This window comes from Pecten maximus, chromosome 5 (assembly GCF_902652985.1).
Source record: "Pecten maximus chromosome 5, xPecMax1.1, whole genome shotgun sequence".
NCBI classification, from domain to species: Eukaryota; Metazoa; Mollusca; class Bivalvia; order Pectinida; family Pectinidae; genus Pecten; species Pecten maximus.
Genome location: NC_047019.1, coordinates 10,054,244 through 10,069,054, shown reverse-complemented (window position 1 = coordinate 10,069,054; position 14,811 = coordinate 10,054,244). Strand labels below are relative to the sequence as shown.

The 14,811-nt window shown below is 34.2% G+C and overlaps 1 protein-coding gene across 4 annotated transcripts in view; it reads right to left on the bottom strand.

The window, feature by feature from the left end:
- Positions 1–14,784, bottom strand: part of LOC117327107 (centrosomal protein of 57 kDa-like) — a 36,814-nt gene extending 22,030 nt beyond the window's left edge. Inside the window, exon 1 of one of the 4 annotated variants that reach the window (XM_033883942.1) lies at positions 14,637–14,784. In XM_033883942.1, the coding sequence (XP_033739833.1) occupies positions 14,637–14,657 (21 nt within the window). In that variant the 5' untranslated portion in view covers positions 14,658–14,784. Of the gene's footprint in view, positions 1–1,555; positions 1,770–14,636 lie in introns of those variants that run through there. The other 3 variants (XM_033883940.1, XM_033883944.1, XM_033883941.1) reach the window with 3 other exon arrangements.
- Between the last annotated feature and the right edge of the window lie 27 nt (positions 14,785–14,811).

Sequence of the window (14,811 nt, the reverse complement as noted above, 5' to 3'; positions counted from 1 at the left end):
TTTTTGTAAGCGACTTGCCTTTATTTCATGGTGATAGATATTCTAGCGCAAACATTACACTAGCCAGAGCTTCGTGTGAAAGCCGTGTCGAACAGGCGCCATTTTGATTGAGTGACCACGTGAACAGATGGATCACGTGATCGCTAAATTTAGCCAAATCTCGCGAGAAAAACACTGAATTGTAAACAAAAATGGCGTCGGCAAAAATACCGGAGGGAATTACAAAATACGGGAATTTTGGCTCTCCTGCCGGGAGGAAATAAATGACTTGAAAATAAGGGAGATTTTGTCTCACGCCGGGAGGTATGGCATGTATGTTTCTTTTGCAGAAAAATCTCATTTAACACATGCTGAATTCTATAGAGTGTGAGAGGAATAATTTGATAAATAGACTTAAACCGTTAAAACATATTGAAATACAGTCAGGATTACACTCCAAACATCAATTCAACCTTATCCTGGCTCCACCATGAAATTGACAAAATCCTACATGACTTGGGTTCGGAAACAACATGAAAATCTGGTTCAGAATCACCATCAAATCTAAACTGCTGTGCAATGGAACGGAAATTTCTGCTTATTTACATAATTTCCTTTCAAAATGTGTGCAGGAAAGTTGACTCGATTTATTGGGTTGAATCTAGAATACAGATTGAATACCTGTGAGGGTAAACCAGAGACATGGACTGATCAGTGTTGTGGAATATGTGTGGATATTTTTTTGGCTTGTAGTAGGGAATATTGGGGCGGTTCTTACATCTTAAGGGCGTATACAAGGGACAGGGAGGTCCCGTTTTTGTTCAGCACTTGTTGAATAGTTATTTACACATGTACGATTGTATTTATGTACATGTTAAATTTAGGACCCATAATATAAAGGCCTTTTATACATTTCCTCTATACTGGTGGTCCAGTATGTATACAGTATACATATTAACCATATATAGTGTACCTGTTCTACAACTGAATCAACTGAATTGTGGCCACAAAGGCTACTTATGTACAATGCATACAAAATATTTTACAACAATTTATCATTAATTTGACAACATTTGTGAAAATTTAACGTGCGGAATATTTAATAAACAATCAAATAACTTATTTGACAACACTTTTGAAAATCAAATAGGTATCACAGCTTATATCACTCTTCAGGAAAGAACAGAAGTGTGTGAGGGGTACATACGTTATAATTACTGCGAGAGGAAGCCGGAGTACCAGGAAAAACCCATGTACAAGGCCAGAGCAAAGACCTCCCTATATAACTTTTCTCATCCGATTGGAGAATCAAACCATAATGTAATATTCAGGTGAAAAGTGATATGTTACCACTGTGCAACTTGATCATCCGAAAACTATACAGTACAAAATATATTACCAGTACTGGAGATCAAACTTGTACAAATACTTTCGTGTAAATAAATTTTCGTCCGTAGACATCATATGATACGTCCAATATAATGCAGACAATCCTTAAATTACATGTTGTGCTTCAGAGGCAACATGCTGCATCATGTATATATATAGGTAATCATGTGCACTTTAAGTTAATTACCTTAAGTTTGGACGGGAGGAAGAACTTTGTAACTTGACACGCTGTCCACATCATCTATATCAATACCTGTATCCATAAACTCCATCAGGGAAACACTGCTTTCTGACATCTTTAAAATGTTCCTTTGTCTCACAAAAAGTGATAAAATACAGTATTTTGAGATACAATTGAAGATGTTAACACCACTGCATGTTGAAATTTATAACATAAGTCCCATTGGAATGATGCCTGGTATATATTCTACAGTGGACTATGTATACTTTCGTCAGACAAAAATATGACTGTTGATCATAAACCTTCTAAATCTGATGTGTAATGGTCATGATCATTTGTAAGAATTCTCTGACAAGTATTACTGTTACAGGTAGGTGGTATAATCCTGGACTGAGATATAGAGTTCCGTGTGGTAATTATATCACAGCGGTGTTGTACAAACAATGTGAACTGATCTCAAACAAACATAATTACCCCAATGACAGTATACATACAATACCTGTTAATCGGACAAGTCAATTATTTATGGAGTTAATTATATCCACCAATATTTCCATAGGTAACACAAGACTGCATACTTCATACATATATAATGTACATTGTATATATATAAGCACTAGTACTGTCAAGCATGCACCTGGATAATTTTGTGAAGTACACCTGATGTCTGGCTAGTAGCTCTCCTCAAACAATTAAGTAGTCATATAACTTTCATTATGAAACATACGTACAGTGACAGAAACAATTTTAAAGGCAATTTAATTCATGGCATTGGACTAAAAATACCATTGAATTTTTAATACATATAGTATAGATCGATCCTGCCCTTCATCACGATGATTCATTTCTGGCAGTTTTAATTTGTTGTCCGTTACATAATGGAATTAATACGGGTAACCTTTTTTTGGTAGATTTTTTTTTATGCTTTATTTCTAAACATATTTTAGCAACTGTCAAATAAACATATCAGTCAGTGGTGTATTGCTGTTTGGATGTAATCTTTTTTATTGAATCTTTAAATAAAAAATCATGTTTTTCACGCTTTTTCTACAAAACTTTTTTTCATCAAAGAAGTTTTGGGGAACAAAATCATATGGAGAACAGAGGATGCTGAATTCAATTCCAGGCCAAAAATGAAGTAACAGAACAAAATTGTCTGTACGGCACCAGGGGTATTCATATACTTCTGAATTCGAAGTATTCAGGCATACGGTAAACCTCCGGTTAGTTCGAACAAAATTAAATAAATATTGACGAACCTGTTCGAATTATTCGAAATTATGCTTAAGAAAATAAGCGTGAGTTCGAACTATTCGAGTCAATATCGGCGAAAATCTCGGCGGAGTAAAATCATTAGACACAAACACATCCATCGTAAATCTGATACGTAATAACGGCGGCCTGAACAATGGCACATTTACAAGTAAGTAAAATGATAGTATTTCATTTAATTCAATGTTAATTGATCGTTAACGTTCTTCGTTTCGCGATAACTGATGATGGTTATTGCGCGAAGCCGCTCGGGCAATGCGTAGCTACAGTACTGTCAGTAGGCCCCAAAACATTACAGTACACGTTTCATTTATGACACAAAAGTTAAACATTTGTACAGTATAATCTTTGCATGGTTATATTTTTTTTATCTGAATGAGAAACTATCGCTATATTATTGTAAGAAATGGTCTCTTAAATACGTCAAAAGCAGTCTACATAACCTGTTGCGTTTACGAAAGCACTACTGTAAAAATAGGCGTTATATGTTGGTAAAATTAGGCCAGAATATCAACATGTCTGCTTTTAAATATGCCCAGTCGTATTATCTACCAAACGTAGTTGATACCTGCATAATTATCCATCACTAATTGGGACACCTGTGGATTGTTTTGACTAGATATGAATGCTTTTCACGTCACTCAGCACGATCGGGCAGCCGATCCTTTCAACTTTGCCGCTAGCGACACCTCGCGTGGCCTGCTTACCTAGCGTGAGGTCCCAGGTTTTCATGTAATACCTTGATTGGCAATACTTAAGAGATGTCCAGTCACAATTAAATAATCATAATGCTAAGTTAACACTAGTTATATGTGAAAATACACGGACGATTTCTTAGTTTGCCATACACAGCGCGAATACAAATATCGCATGTTACTTATACATTGTCGGGGCCTAAATTTGCAATCAGCTGTCTCGTGCGTGGTGTGTTTTGCAATGTAACAAAAACTGAATTAACGCTAAAATATGCGGCATATATTAAATCAAAGACGCATTCTAATGATCACGCATACAATCTAATAAACTAAATGTGCTTGTTGATCAAATTTAAATCTTGGCAATTTTTTTCGCCCGGTCATCGGGGCCGGGTCGTCGCGAGCTTCTTACTTTACGTTCTTCATTTGACAAGTTCGAACTATCCGAAATGGTATCTGATATAAACAGCCAGAGTTCGAACTATTACTAGCTAAAAAATTACCGTTTTTCTAGAAAAAAATGTGTGTTCGAACTATCCGCGTGTTCGAATTAATCGGAGGTTTACCGTAAATCAGATATTGAAAGAACTACGTATACCTCTATATACAGAATTTACAGTACATATATATTAATAATTGTACCATATAATTTTATTCATAATCATATATATGCAACATCGTATTGTTAAGAACCTTATTCAACTGAAACAACCATGAACTTTTCAAATTGGTAATGTTGGTTGTCCATACCAATTACCGGTAATGTATAATAAGGTTTAAATATATTTCATTGCAATATGGTTCAACAGAATGGGATATAAATTTTCTGTATGATATTAAAGTCCCACATGTGCATCTTTGTACATTGACTGGAGTCTATTCAACTTAAAATATATATTAATTCAGAAACTATTATACTAAGTATATGGTGTACCAAACCTCTCGAACTATACTGAATTCATCTTTCTGAGCGAAATATTGTTTTTTGCCACTCAAAAAGTGGGGCAAGGATCATACTTGTTTTTTTTTTTATTTAACGTCATATTAACAGCCAGGGTCATTTAAGGACGTGCCAGGTTTTGGAGGTGGAGGAAAGCCGGAGTACCTGGAGAAAAACCACCAGCCTACCATCAGTACCTAGCAGTCCGGGGTTCGAACCTGGGACCTTAGAACACTAGCCAGATGCTCTACCAATGGAGCTACCTGGTCGCTGGTCCAGTTCCACTACACCTATATATAGTAACAGTTTGTGTCCACACAGAGTTGGGACATATAGAGAAAACAGTGATCACCACGGGCTGTTTTACTATGGAGCAGCGCCATAGTAAAATGTCTACCCGCCATAGTAAAATCGTGTAGCGCCATAGTAAAAAAAAAATCTGCCCCGCCGATCTTCGTATTCAAAACTCTGTTAACCCGTGGTGAGCCCCAGATACCGCCAACAGTGTAGTGTTTTACCGACTGCACAGGTAAGAGCTCGAGGCCAGTTAATTACCTGTTCACACGCCAGGGCGACTTTTGACACTTCATTCAATGACCTGGACGTCCAATACCCCGACGAATTAACCGATGTAATTATATCAATCATACCAATATTAATTGATGGCTTAATTGATCATAGGGCCACGAACCGCGTGTTTGTGTTTTGACAGCGGTCGATCTGTGTCGAATAAAGGCTTAAATGGCTTCGACAATTAAAGTAAAACGCATATATGACCCCGATTACTTTATAACACACGTGACATGGATGTTGCGTTTGTGAAGAAATGAGGAGTTTGCAAAACGAAAGTAACATGAACTATAGAACAAAAAGACCGATGATTATAATTTTATTCTGTAATCATGAAGCTACAACTAAAGCAGCAGTCTATTGAATCATTTTTCGAGAATTCGCCGAAATGACAGAAGGCTTAGCCCGGTCTGTTCACCGACAAAGTCAAAACACAGATCGTCATTTTTACCGACTGAATGAAGAAATATTTATGGCTAAAGTACCACGAAGATGAAGGTAAGTTATTTAGGTGTCAAATGGTTACTAAAATGTATTTTGTATAATATAAATAACTTACATGTCATAATAAAAAATATAATTTTTAAATTATTTTTTAAAATGTTATTGGCTAGTTTGTATATTTAATGTAAACAAACTTAATAGTTGATATTTGATAAAAAATGTATTATTTCCAAATTTCACATTAGTGACTAATATATACTGACTTTGTTTAATCATAAAACCAAAAATTAAAATTAATTCTTTTTCAATATTTTCAGTGATTAGGTCCAAGTATTTACCTAGAGTGAAAGTTTCATGTTTAAACATTTCATTAATTTATTTTTATTAACTTTGAATGTTTCATTTGATTTGTAGGCATGTTTTAAAAACAGGACAGCAGACCTATATATGGACACAGATCAGAAAAAGAAATATCACCATCACCACATTGTTTGATCCTGAGGACAATGAAGTGTGAAGTTGGGCTGTAAGAAAATGGACAATTTGTGTGTGAAAATGACTGACAATTGTGACATTGGAAATCATATTATATTAGTGCTGTGACATTACATATTGTTATTGTGTTTAGTGTGATATCATAGTGCTTATTATTTTAAGAAACTTCAGCTTTGGAAGTGTATCAGTAACATTTAATTGGTAATCTTAAAGAGAGATAGAGAGATACCATGAGTTTGAGAAAGTCTGAGTTGGTAAAGAGAATGAAGAACGAGCAATGTATTTATTTAAGGATGTACAAATATGGATGAGTCAGAGATTGGTAAATACTGTATTTATTTTTCTTACATATTGAATAAATAAATTCATATTACCAGGATTAAAATAGTTTATCATTATTTCTGAAAACAATTTCTAAGAGGATATAACTACTGTACAATAAATCATCTCCCTAAAAATGAAAAGGGACATAACTCATGTAAACAAATTATCTCCCTTTAATTAATTAATATTGGTCTTGGCGGCGCGCTGGGAAAATGTCCCCGCAGGTTCCTCCATAGTAAAATCTGAAGCCATGGTGATCCCTGGAAAATACAAACTTACAAGCAGCTTTCGCCCATTTCTGGTCTCTTCAGGTAATTAGGTTCATTTTCACAAGTATACAAAATAACATTTTTGTATGGCTTATATATATGTATATATATTGTAACTGGGTTTTAATATTCTTATTAATTCATTCACTTTCAATTCCAGTATACACAGGTATATATGCCTGGTAAATGCATATAATTTGTAATATAGTCCATATGGTGTTTGACTCTGAAACAAACTTACATATATAGAGGACCTGTCCCCACACCCATATCCATTCAAGGAAGCTGTCTAGCCCTGTACATATATATATATAACTAGAATGGATCCAGGCCATTGGCCCCATGGCCCCTCAACTTAAAGCACAAGCCCATCCCACCAACCAACCAAGTTACCAATATTATCCTGCATGAAATGAGACTTCCCTCTATATGTGTATCTGTTCAGGGTAAGATATCTACAGCCATATAAATGGGTCGCTGTGTCATGGAACCGAAAACTAATCAAAATACCTGTCTACAACAGGTGTACACAGGTAAGCTTATTTCCAAGACAAGAGTCAAGTGAACCCTTATCTAATATCTACAAATACAAATAAACCAGGTTATTTTAAAGTTGTATCAAGTGGGAATTCTTAAAATGGAGAGGACAGTTCTAAAATCATGAACTTCTCTTTTCTGATTTATGGCTATTATAAAATGTTTGATCACTGATACTTTTCTGTATGAATCTTCTCCAATGTACAGTCACCAAGTTACCTCACATTCAGAACTTCACAAGTATATAACACCTTCAGCCAAACACTTCACATACATTAAATACTGGTAATTCTATATGACTTGTATAATAAGCTACAGCAATTTCTCTGGAGCGTGTTCTACCAGATTGTGTCACTTACCTACGTAATTAATATGTAAAAAGTGTATGTTCCGATCTTTATTGTGAAACTGGCATCCCTATTGTCGGAATGCACCCACCACATATATTTTTGCTGTATTTGGGAATGACGGAAAACAGCTGTGTATTTTAAAATCTTAGCACATATATTTGGTTCAACTGACTGACCTACTTCAAGTGATTTTGTTTGTTTTTTGTTTAACGTCCTATTAACAGCCATGGTCATTTAAGGACGTGCCAGGTTTTGAGGTGAAGGAAAGCCGGAGTACCCGGAGAAAAACCACCGGCCTACGGTCAGTACCTGGCAACTGCCCCATGTAGGTTTTGAACTCGCAACCCAGAGGTGGAAGGCTAGCGTTTAAGTGTCGGGACACCTTAATCACTCGGCCATGGCCACCACGGCCCCTACTTCAAGTGAAATGACGTTTAACAGGCAAACATATTTGGAACATTGTTGATACCATTTCACATTAAAATACATATTTTTGCTGACTGTTGCAGGATAAACAGAATATATGGTCAACGTCTTAAAATATAAGCTGTATTTTTGGCTCAGGACAGCTTATATTTTAAGACACTAATTATTACCAATATTCTCTCTAGCTAATTAACCTAAATCTATATATACAATGTCTATATAGTGTTAGCTCATGAGCTATAATTGACTATTACAAGATGTACACACTATAGAGTTTTATATAAGTCACATAATTTATTTTCGTTAACTGATAAAACGTCTTTAATTTTCATTGGAGATGTTTATTAGACAAGATTCTAAAATTCAAAAAGAAGACCAAGTACACAAATTACATTTTCTTAAGTTAATGAGACTGGTCACATTTTTTTCTTGCATTGTTGTACATGATTTTGAATGACAGAGAATATCAATTTACATACATGTGCACCCCCACCATAAGTCATGTTATCATTACTTAAAAATTATATCAAGCTGTTACATAATGTATACTTTTCATATTAATAAATACTCTACATTTATACTAGTTTTTTTACCTGATCTATTTTATCAATTGCTTAATGAAAATTTTCAGTTCAAATAATTGATATCTAGCTAAATTTATTTCCTGAAAGTCTTGCCAATTCAAACCAGTTCCCTCGCTGAGTCTATCTCAATGCAATGCAAGAATCTTTCTTTGAGCATTACCAAAAATCTTTGCATACTAAACCACAGGAATTTTGTATACCTTTAGCATCATCCATGATCAATAAGTCAAGTATGACAAAAGTTTGAGAGTTTCTTAAGCACATTCCTACCTGTGTAACTGAGCCTGGTATAGATCGATATGTTGATGTAAACGATCCGAAACTTCTCTCTCCAGCGTCACGTTGTGGGGTACTGACGTTGTATGCCATGCTGATCTTATATTTAAATCCAAATGCACCAATTCAAGTTCTGGGTGATTTTACACATATATGTAGTGCATGTCACTTCCACTTGTATAAGGTGAAATGGAACAAGATGACCAAAATGCAAGAAGCTGAAATAACTTTGTATAGGAAATTCCAAAAACCAGTAATTATATATATATAAGAGCTACATTTATTATAACAGGGAGTCTGAAGAAAACTTCCAGTCCAGGATGAATTTTTGTTTTGTTTACTTGTCAAACAAATCCAAATTGAAACAATTAATATTGTCTTCTATACTTATAACAGAAATCTCCATCTAAAAAGACAACCCTTATCAACTACTTATTAATTTCAAACAGGTTACATTCAAATAATTCCATTTTTTTTTCAGCTACCGAAAACCAGAACAGATTCACCACTTCATAAATCCCACTGGATATTTGGAAGACACAGAACGGATATGCATGTTAGGTTGCAGAAGTCCCAGAAATGCTTATTTACAATCCAATTCATGTCAAAACATACCGGTAATCATTAACATATTTGGTCGAAAACCAAATTAAAGGAATACAATTAACACAAATTTATATATATATGCATGAGAATGTACGGTATGTTATAATGTTCCAGAACATATCATACTCCCACATATAGTGTATATACATGTGTATCAAAGTCTTCAATAGAGTCATATATATATGTATACACATGTTTTACCTGACCGAGACAATAGATTGTCACTACTTATACTACACTAATCGTAGGTAGGGGAGTACATACCTGTCGAAAACCCACCCAGTCGTGTAAACAACAATACTACAATATAGCAGATAAAGCCGTACAAGACTAATACAATTCAGATTACAACTGAACAATTGTCTTTATGCAGATGTTGGAAACGTGAGTCCAACTGTCGATAGAGCTGTCATTTGGCTGTCCAATACATAACAATAGATCAGTTGACGGACTTTAAAGTCATCAAATCTTAATGTACATTTTTGTGACTGCTGCATTTTTGTTTGAGCCGGCCACGAGGGTGAATGCCGCCTGGAAACCATTGTGTCAATCAATAGTGACTCTATTGGACCTATATAGCATATGTACAGGTTCCGTAACAATTCACAAATATATGCACTGTGTGCCGAAAAAAAGGGCAACATCAATGTTATGGTAATGTTAGTACATGGCCTCAAAATTAAATCCCTTCTTACAAATGGTAAAGTTGACCTTGTCATATATTGTATTTGTACAAGAAGATATATATCAATCCACTGATAATTCATACACCACTGTAGTATATTCACTGTTACAACAAAAGCATTATGTAACTACATGTTTCATGTATTATCCTATCATGTAACAATACCCAGACACATGATAATGGTTTACAAACAAAAGCAGTTCTTTATTTTTTGTCATGTCTATCAATATTCAAATACAGATAATTATCTATGGTATTGCAAAAAGTTTTGTCCACTTCAGGATAAAATCTACAAAAGGATCCAAAGGCCTGTATTTACTGCACATCTGGATATTTCTTGACTTGTGAACATGCCAATGCAAACTTGTTCCTTAAATATACAACTTTTGAATAAGAACATGGAACTGTCTTAGATCTTGAATCTTGTCTGGAGATCTCCTTTCACAGTTTATGATCAGATCTCTTAAAACTGGTATAAGTTGTAATAACCATGTACGATATACATATTGGTGTTTGACATTTAAATTTAGATTAGACTTTTTCTGGTGTTCAGTATAAATTGGATGCAACATCTTTCTGGCTCAAACGTAACACTTTCATATGATATGCAAAACCTGAAGTTGGGTGGTTGGATGCCACAGTGGTAAAACACTTGCCTTTCACCTAGGCAGAGGTGGCCGGGGTTTGAATCGGATGTGAAAAGGTTAGGTATTAACAGCCCGATCAGTTTTTCCCAGGTAATGGTACTCTGTCTTTCTCCCATACTAAGACCCGTTGTGCGCTTCTATCTAGGCCAACAAGCATGATTAATATACGTAACTTGAAATAACTTGCTTTTGCAATTGTTGTAAAATAAATAATGTTTACATAATTTACATTTTGAAGTTTCCAGACTTGTTTATTTAGACTTCTGATTTATAATAATAATTACAGAATTGTCAATACCAAATTAAATGTGTTCAAATTCTTCTACTGCTACAGGAGTTTGATTTACTTATTATTTCCTGTTCAGGGATTGAGGTTACAAGTGTACTTACTACCCATCCCGAGCCCGCAGGGATATTTTAAACCCTATTTTAAAAATGTGGTTATTATATTACCTTAAAAAAAAAGATGACAAAATCATGAATATCTTTCCAAATTAATACATTAGATATACTGCTGAAAATTTTCAAATAAAATACAGTTATTGCCTTCATTTATACAAAATTGAAATACATTTTGTAGCTAGATATGTATCAGTGGGTATAAGTAATAATTATACATTATAAGTACACAAGAAAAAACAACAATATTTCATTTAAATTTCAGAGCCTATAAATTCTGTGTTATCTTGCAACTGGTGTTTATCATTCCAATCTCAGCCAGCCTGCTACATTCAATATAACTTGTATATAGAACCCTACGATATTGTATCAATAATCCACCATATTTAAAGTCTGTCTGATAACAATGAATACTGTTATCATGGCACCTTCGCCAACACTATGGAATCACAATAACATTTTGATTGGTTTACAATCAAACTTGTTGACAACCATCATCTGTCAACAGTATAGGTGTTTGCATGTCCAATTACGTTGCCCTAAATCGGACGTCCAACAGTGTCCATGTTGGAATGGTATATGGTGGCTACACTGGGGGTCACGTAGTTAGAATTTTATGCTGTGGGAAAATTAATCATAGTCGTTTAGTCATTGGACCTTTAAACATATACGGTAATGTTATGTTGAAAATGCCAATGTTTAATTTTCATAACGGAGCATCCTGTTATCTCAATGGCCATATGTAAGTCTTGTGTACACTTGAAATTGACATTATTGCGTACATGTATAATAAATTGTGAATATATAAGAATTTCCCTTGTTTATGATTGAATTTATAAGGCACACACACAGGTACCTTGTGTGTATACAGTTTTACACTACAATGAATGCTACACCAGAAACTCTACCATTAGATTATATATACAAGTTACATCTTGTCTGTGTTTACGTTGTATATATTATATTATGGAAATACTGACTTTATCAAATTGAATTCTCATCTTCCACAGAGATTGTATATTTAGTAAAGGCTAGGGCAAACTAATAAACAACTATTACTAGAGTTCAGACTGACATCAAATAGTTGGACAGCATATATATGACTGACATACAATCCAACATAATTATCACAGTAAAGCAACTAAATTTAGACATGGAAATCCATTAAATCTCTCTAACACAGGTAAAATTAATGGTCCCATTAATTCTATATACATATTTATATATTTTTGATGCAGGCCTAGGGCCAGGCCCTATATAAGGCCAAGGTCCAACTGTTAGCTTTTATTCATAGTATAGGGAGGGTATACATATTAAAATAGCATTTGAGAGCATTTTTCACTTAATTGCAATAGAAGTAGAAATATGTTCTTGAGTCAATGACATGTAATTAATATACAACACATTCAAATATGAAGTTGTTTCATGTTATTTAAACATGCATAATTCGGTTTATGTAGGTAATTGGAAGTTTGCTCTACAGGGTAGTGAGTTAGTCTTATGTTCATAAAACAACACAGATTTTCACATTCTATTTTCACTACATTAATTGCTTGTCATGTTTGCTTTTGGACAAAATATACATACATACATACAATATTGGAAAAGAAAATTAATGAATTATTCTTTTCTTTTCAAGTTGTGCACTAAAACAGGAAAATCAAGAAGACACCCCACCCCAAACCTACTTCAGAAATTATAACTGACCTAATTATAAATATATACTACAATATGGATATCAATGGAAACATGTCATTCCATCATTGACTCATCTTGTCTCATGACCACGAAACAAGCACTACTCCTATACAATTTTTATTTTAGTAAATGGTCTCCATTTTAAGATAATTCATCAGAAAAGCATGATCAACTTGAATTAATACTGATAAAAACATTCAGAAAATTAATAATGTGTATATATAATAAAAGTGGAGACTTCTATAGCTGTATAAGGCTAATGGGAATATCCCTTCACCTTTGTGGTAGGTGGCATTGCACAGGTAACAAGATTATTTTTTTATAAGAGGTCCCTATCTATGCTCAAGCTCCTGTACAGGAAGGATATGTATACATATATACATACGTATACATATTACTCTATTACACATTTGGTACCACTGACCATGGAATATCTAAGCTATGGGAGATTATATAATTAAGAGGCTTCCTTATTAGAGACAAAGAACTTGCATGGATCAACGTAATCTGAAGGGTTCTGGTGTCACCGGTACCTTTCTCTAAAACTACTGCATTTAAACTGTTTTCTTGAATTGAATCTTGAATTCTGTTGCTATCTTTTTATAGTAGGTAGTTATATTATATAGGGTACAAGTCACAATTGCAAGGTACAAGAAACTTCATTGTATGTCGAACATACACAACAGAGTAACAGTTTGAAAGAACTTGTATTTCGACAAAAATAAATCAAAACGTGTGCGTAAAAACGGCGTGCACAACACGGAAATTCAATCATTAAATTGTCCGATTTATTGGAGAGCGTTGCTGGCATGTTGATAAATCAAAACATATATATATACAAACAACAACATATAGCTCCAATCACTTTTACTAGTACTAACAAAGTGAGAAACTTATGATGAACACTAGCTATAGTACTGTACATGTGTAACCTCTATTAGTATTACACTGCGCAGAATGTCAGGTATTCAACGTTAAGATTTTGATTATCTATATTATAACCTCTATTAGTATTACACTGCGCAGAATGTCAGGTATTCAACGTTAAGATTTTGATTATCTATATTAAACAGCTGCAGCCATATTACTTTTAAGTGTTTAACAAGGTCATACTATTACCTCTTTCATGAAATTCAGAATCCATCATTAAATCCACAAAAAAATTAAATAGCGCTATATCACTCAGTCTCAAAGACACACATGCAGTGATCATGATGATGATCACGTTTATTCCAGTAACAATTCGCAGATATAAATTGTAGGATATTAGGCTAATGTTGAAATTGTACTGGTCACAGTATATAAGTTATCGCAACAAAGTTATGTAGAATTTTTGAATGTGTTTTTGTAGTTATTTAATTTTTTCTATCAAATAGTTGCTAGGAGCTTTATATACAATACACGTAGTACTATTATTGTATGACTGATCGATGTTGTCTGCTGAAAGTTGGGCCTTTCTATAATCACCCTATATTAAAGTCATGTTCCTGTATTGTATGTCATGTGCGTTAGAATGTGTGACAGAGTTGTGTTATCTCTAACTGCGTCGAACATCTTACATTTATACTTTAATTCGATCGATCGTGATCATCGAGCTATCAACGAATCGAACCTGCAGTGTGCCGTTGTTTTCAGTGAAAACTCGTTCTTTTTACAGTCGGTATTGTTTTCATTTAATATAATTATCTGTCAAAAAGTATCAGGACTCTATGCTTTTTAAAGGTACAATATGGATCAGACTAAGGTCAGCGTGTATCATATTTGTCAAACGGTTGACAACAAAACATTTCCTCAGTTCTAAACATGAATTAATAAGTTATTTTCTGTTCTAAATACATCATTCGATTTAATGCGATTCTGATTTACTCACAGAGCTGTAATAATCTTCCATCTCTTGCACATCTGCAGTTCACTCTGCCCGGCCAAACATGTACGAACACCTTACTTTCTACTGCTGAAGGGAATCTCAGGTAAACAATTTGAGTTGAGTGGGAAAATACCTCAACATCCGGGGAACTGCAACCGGATTTAGAAATAAAAGCCAA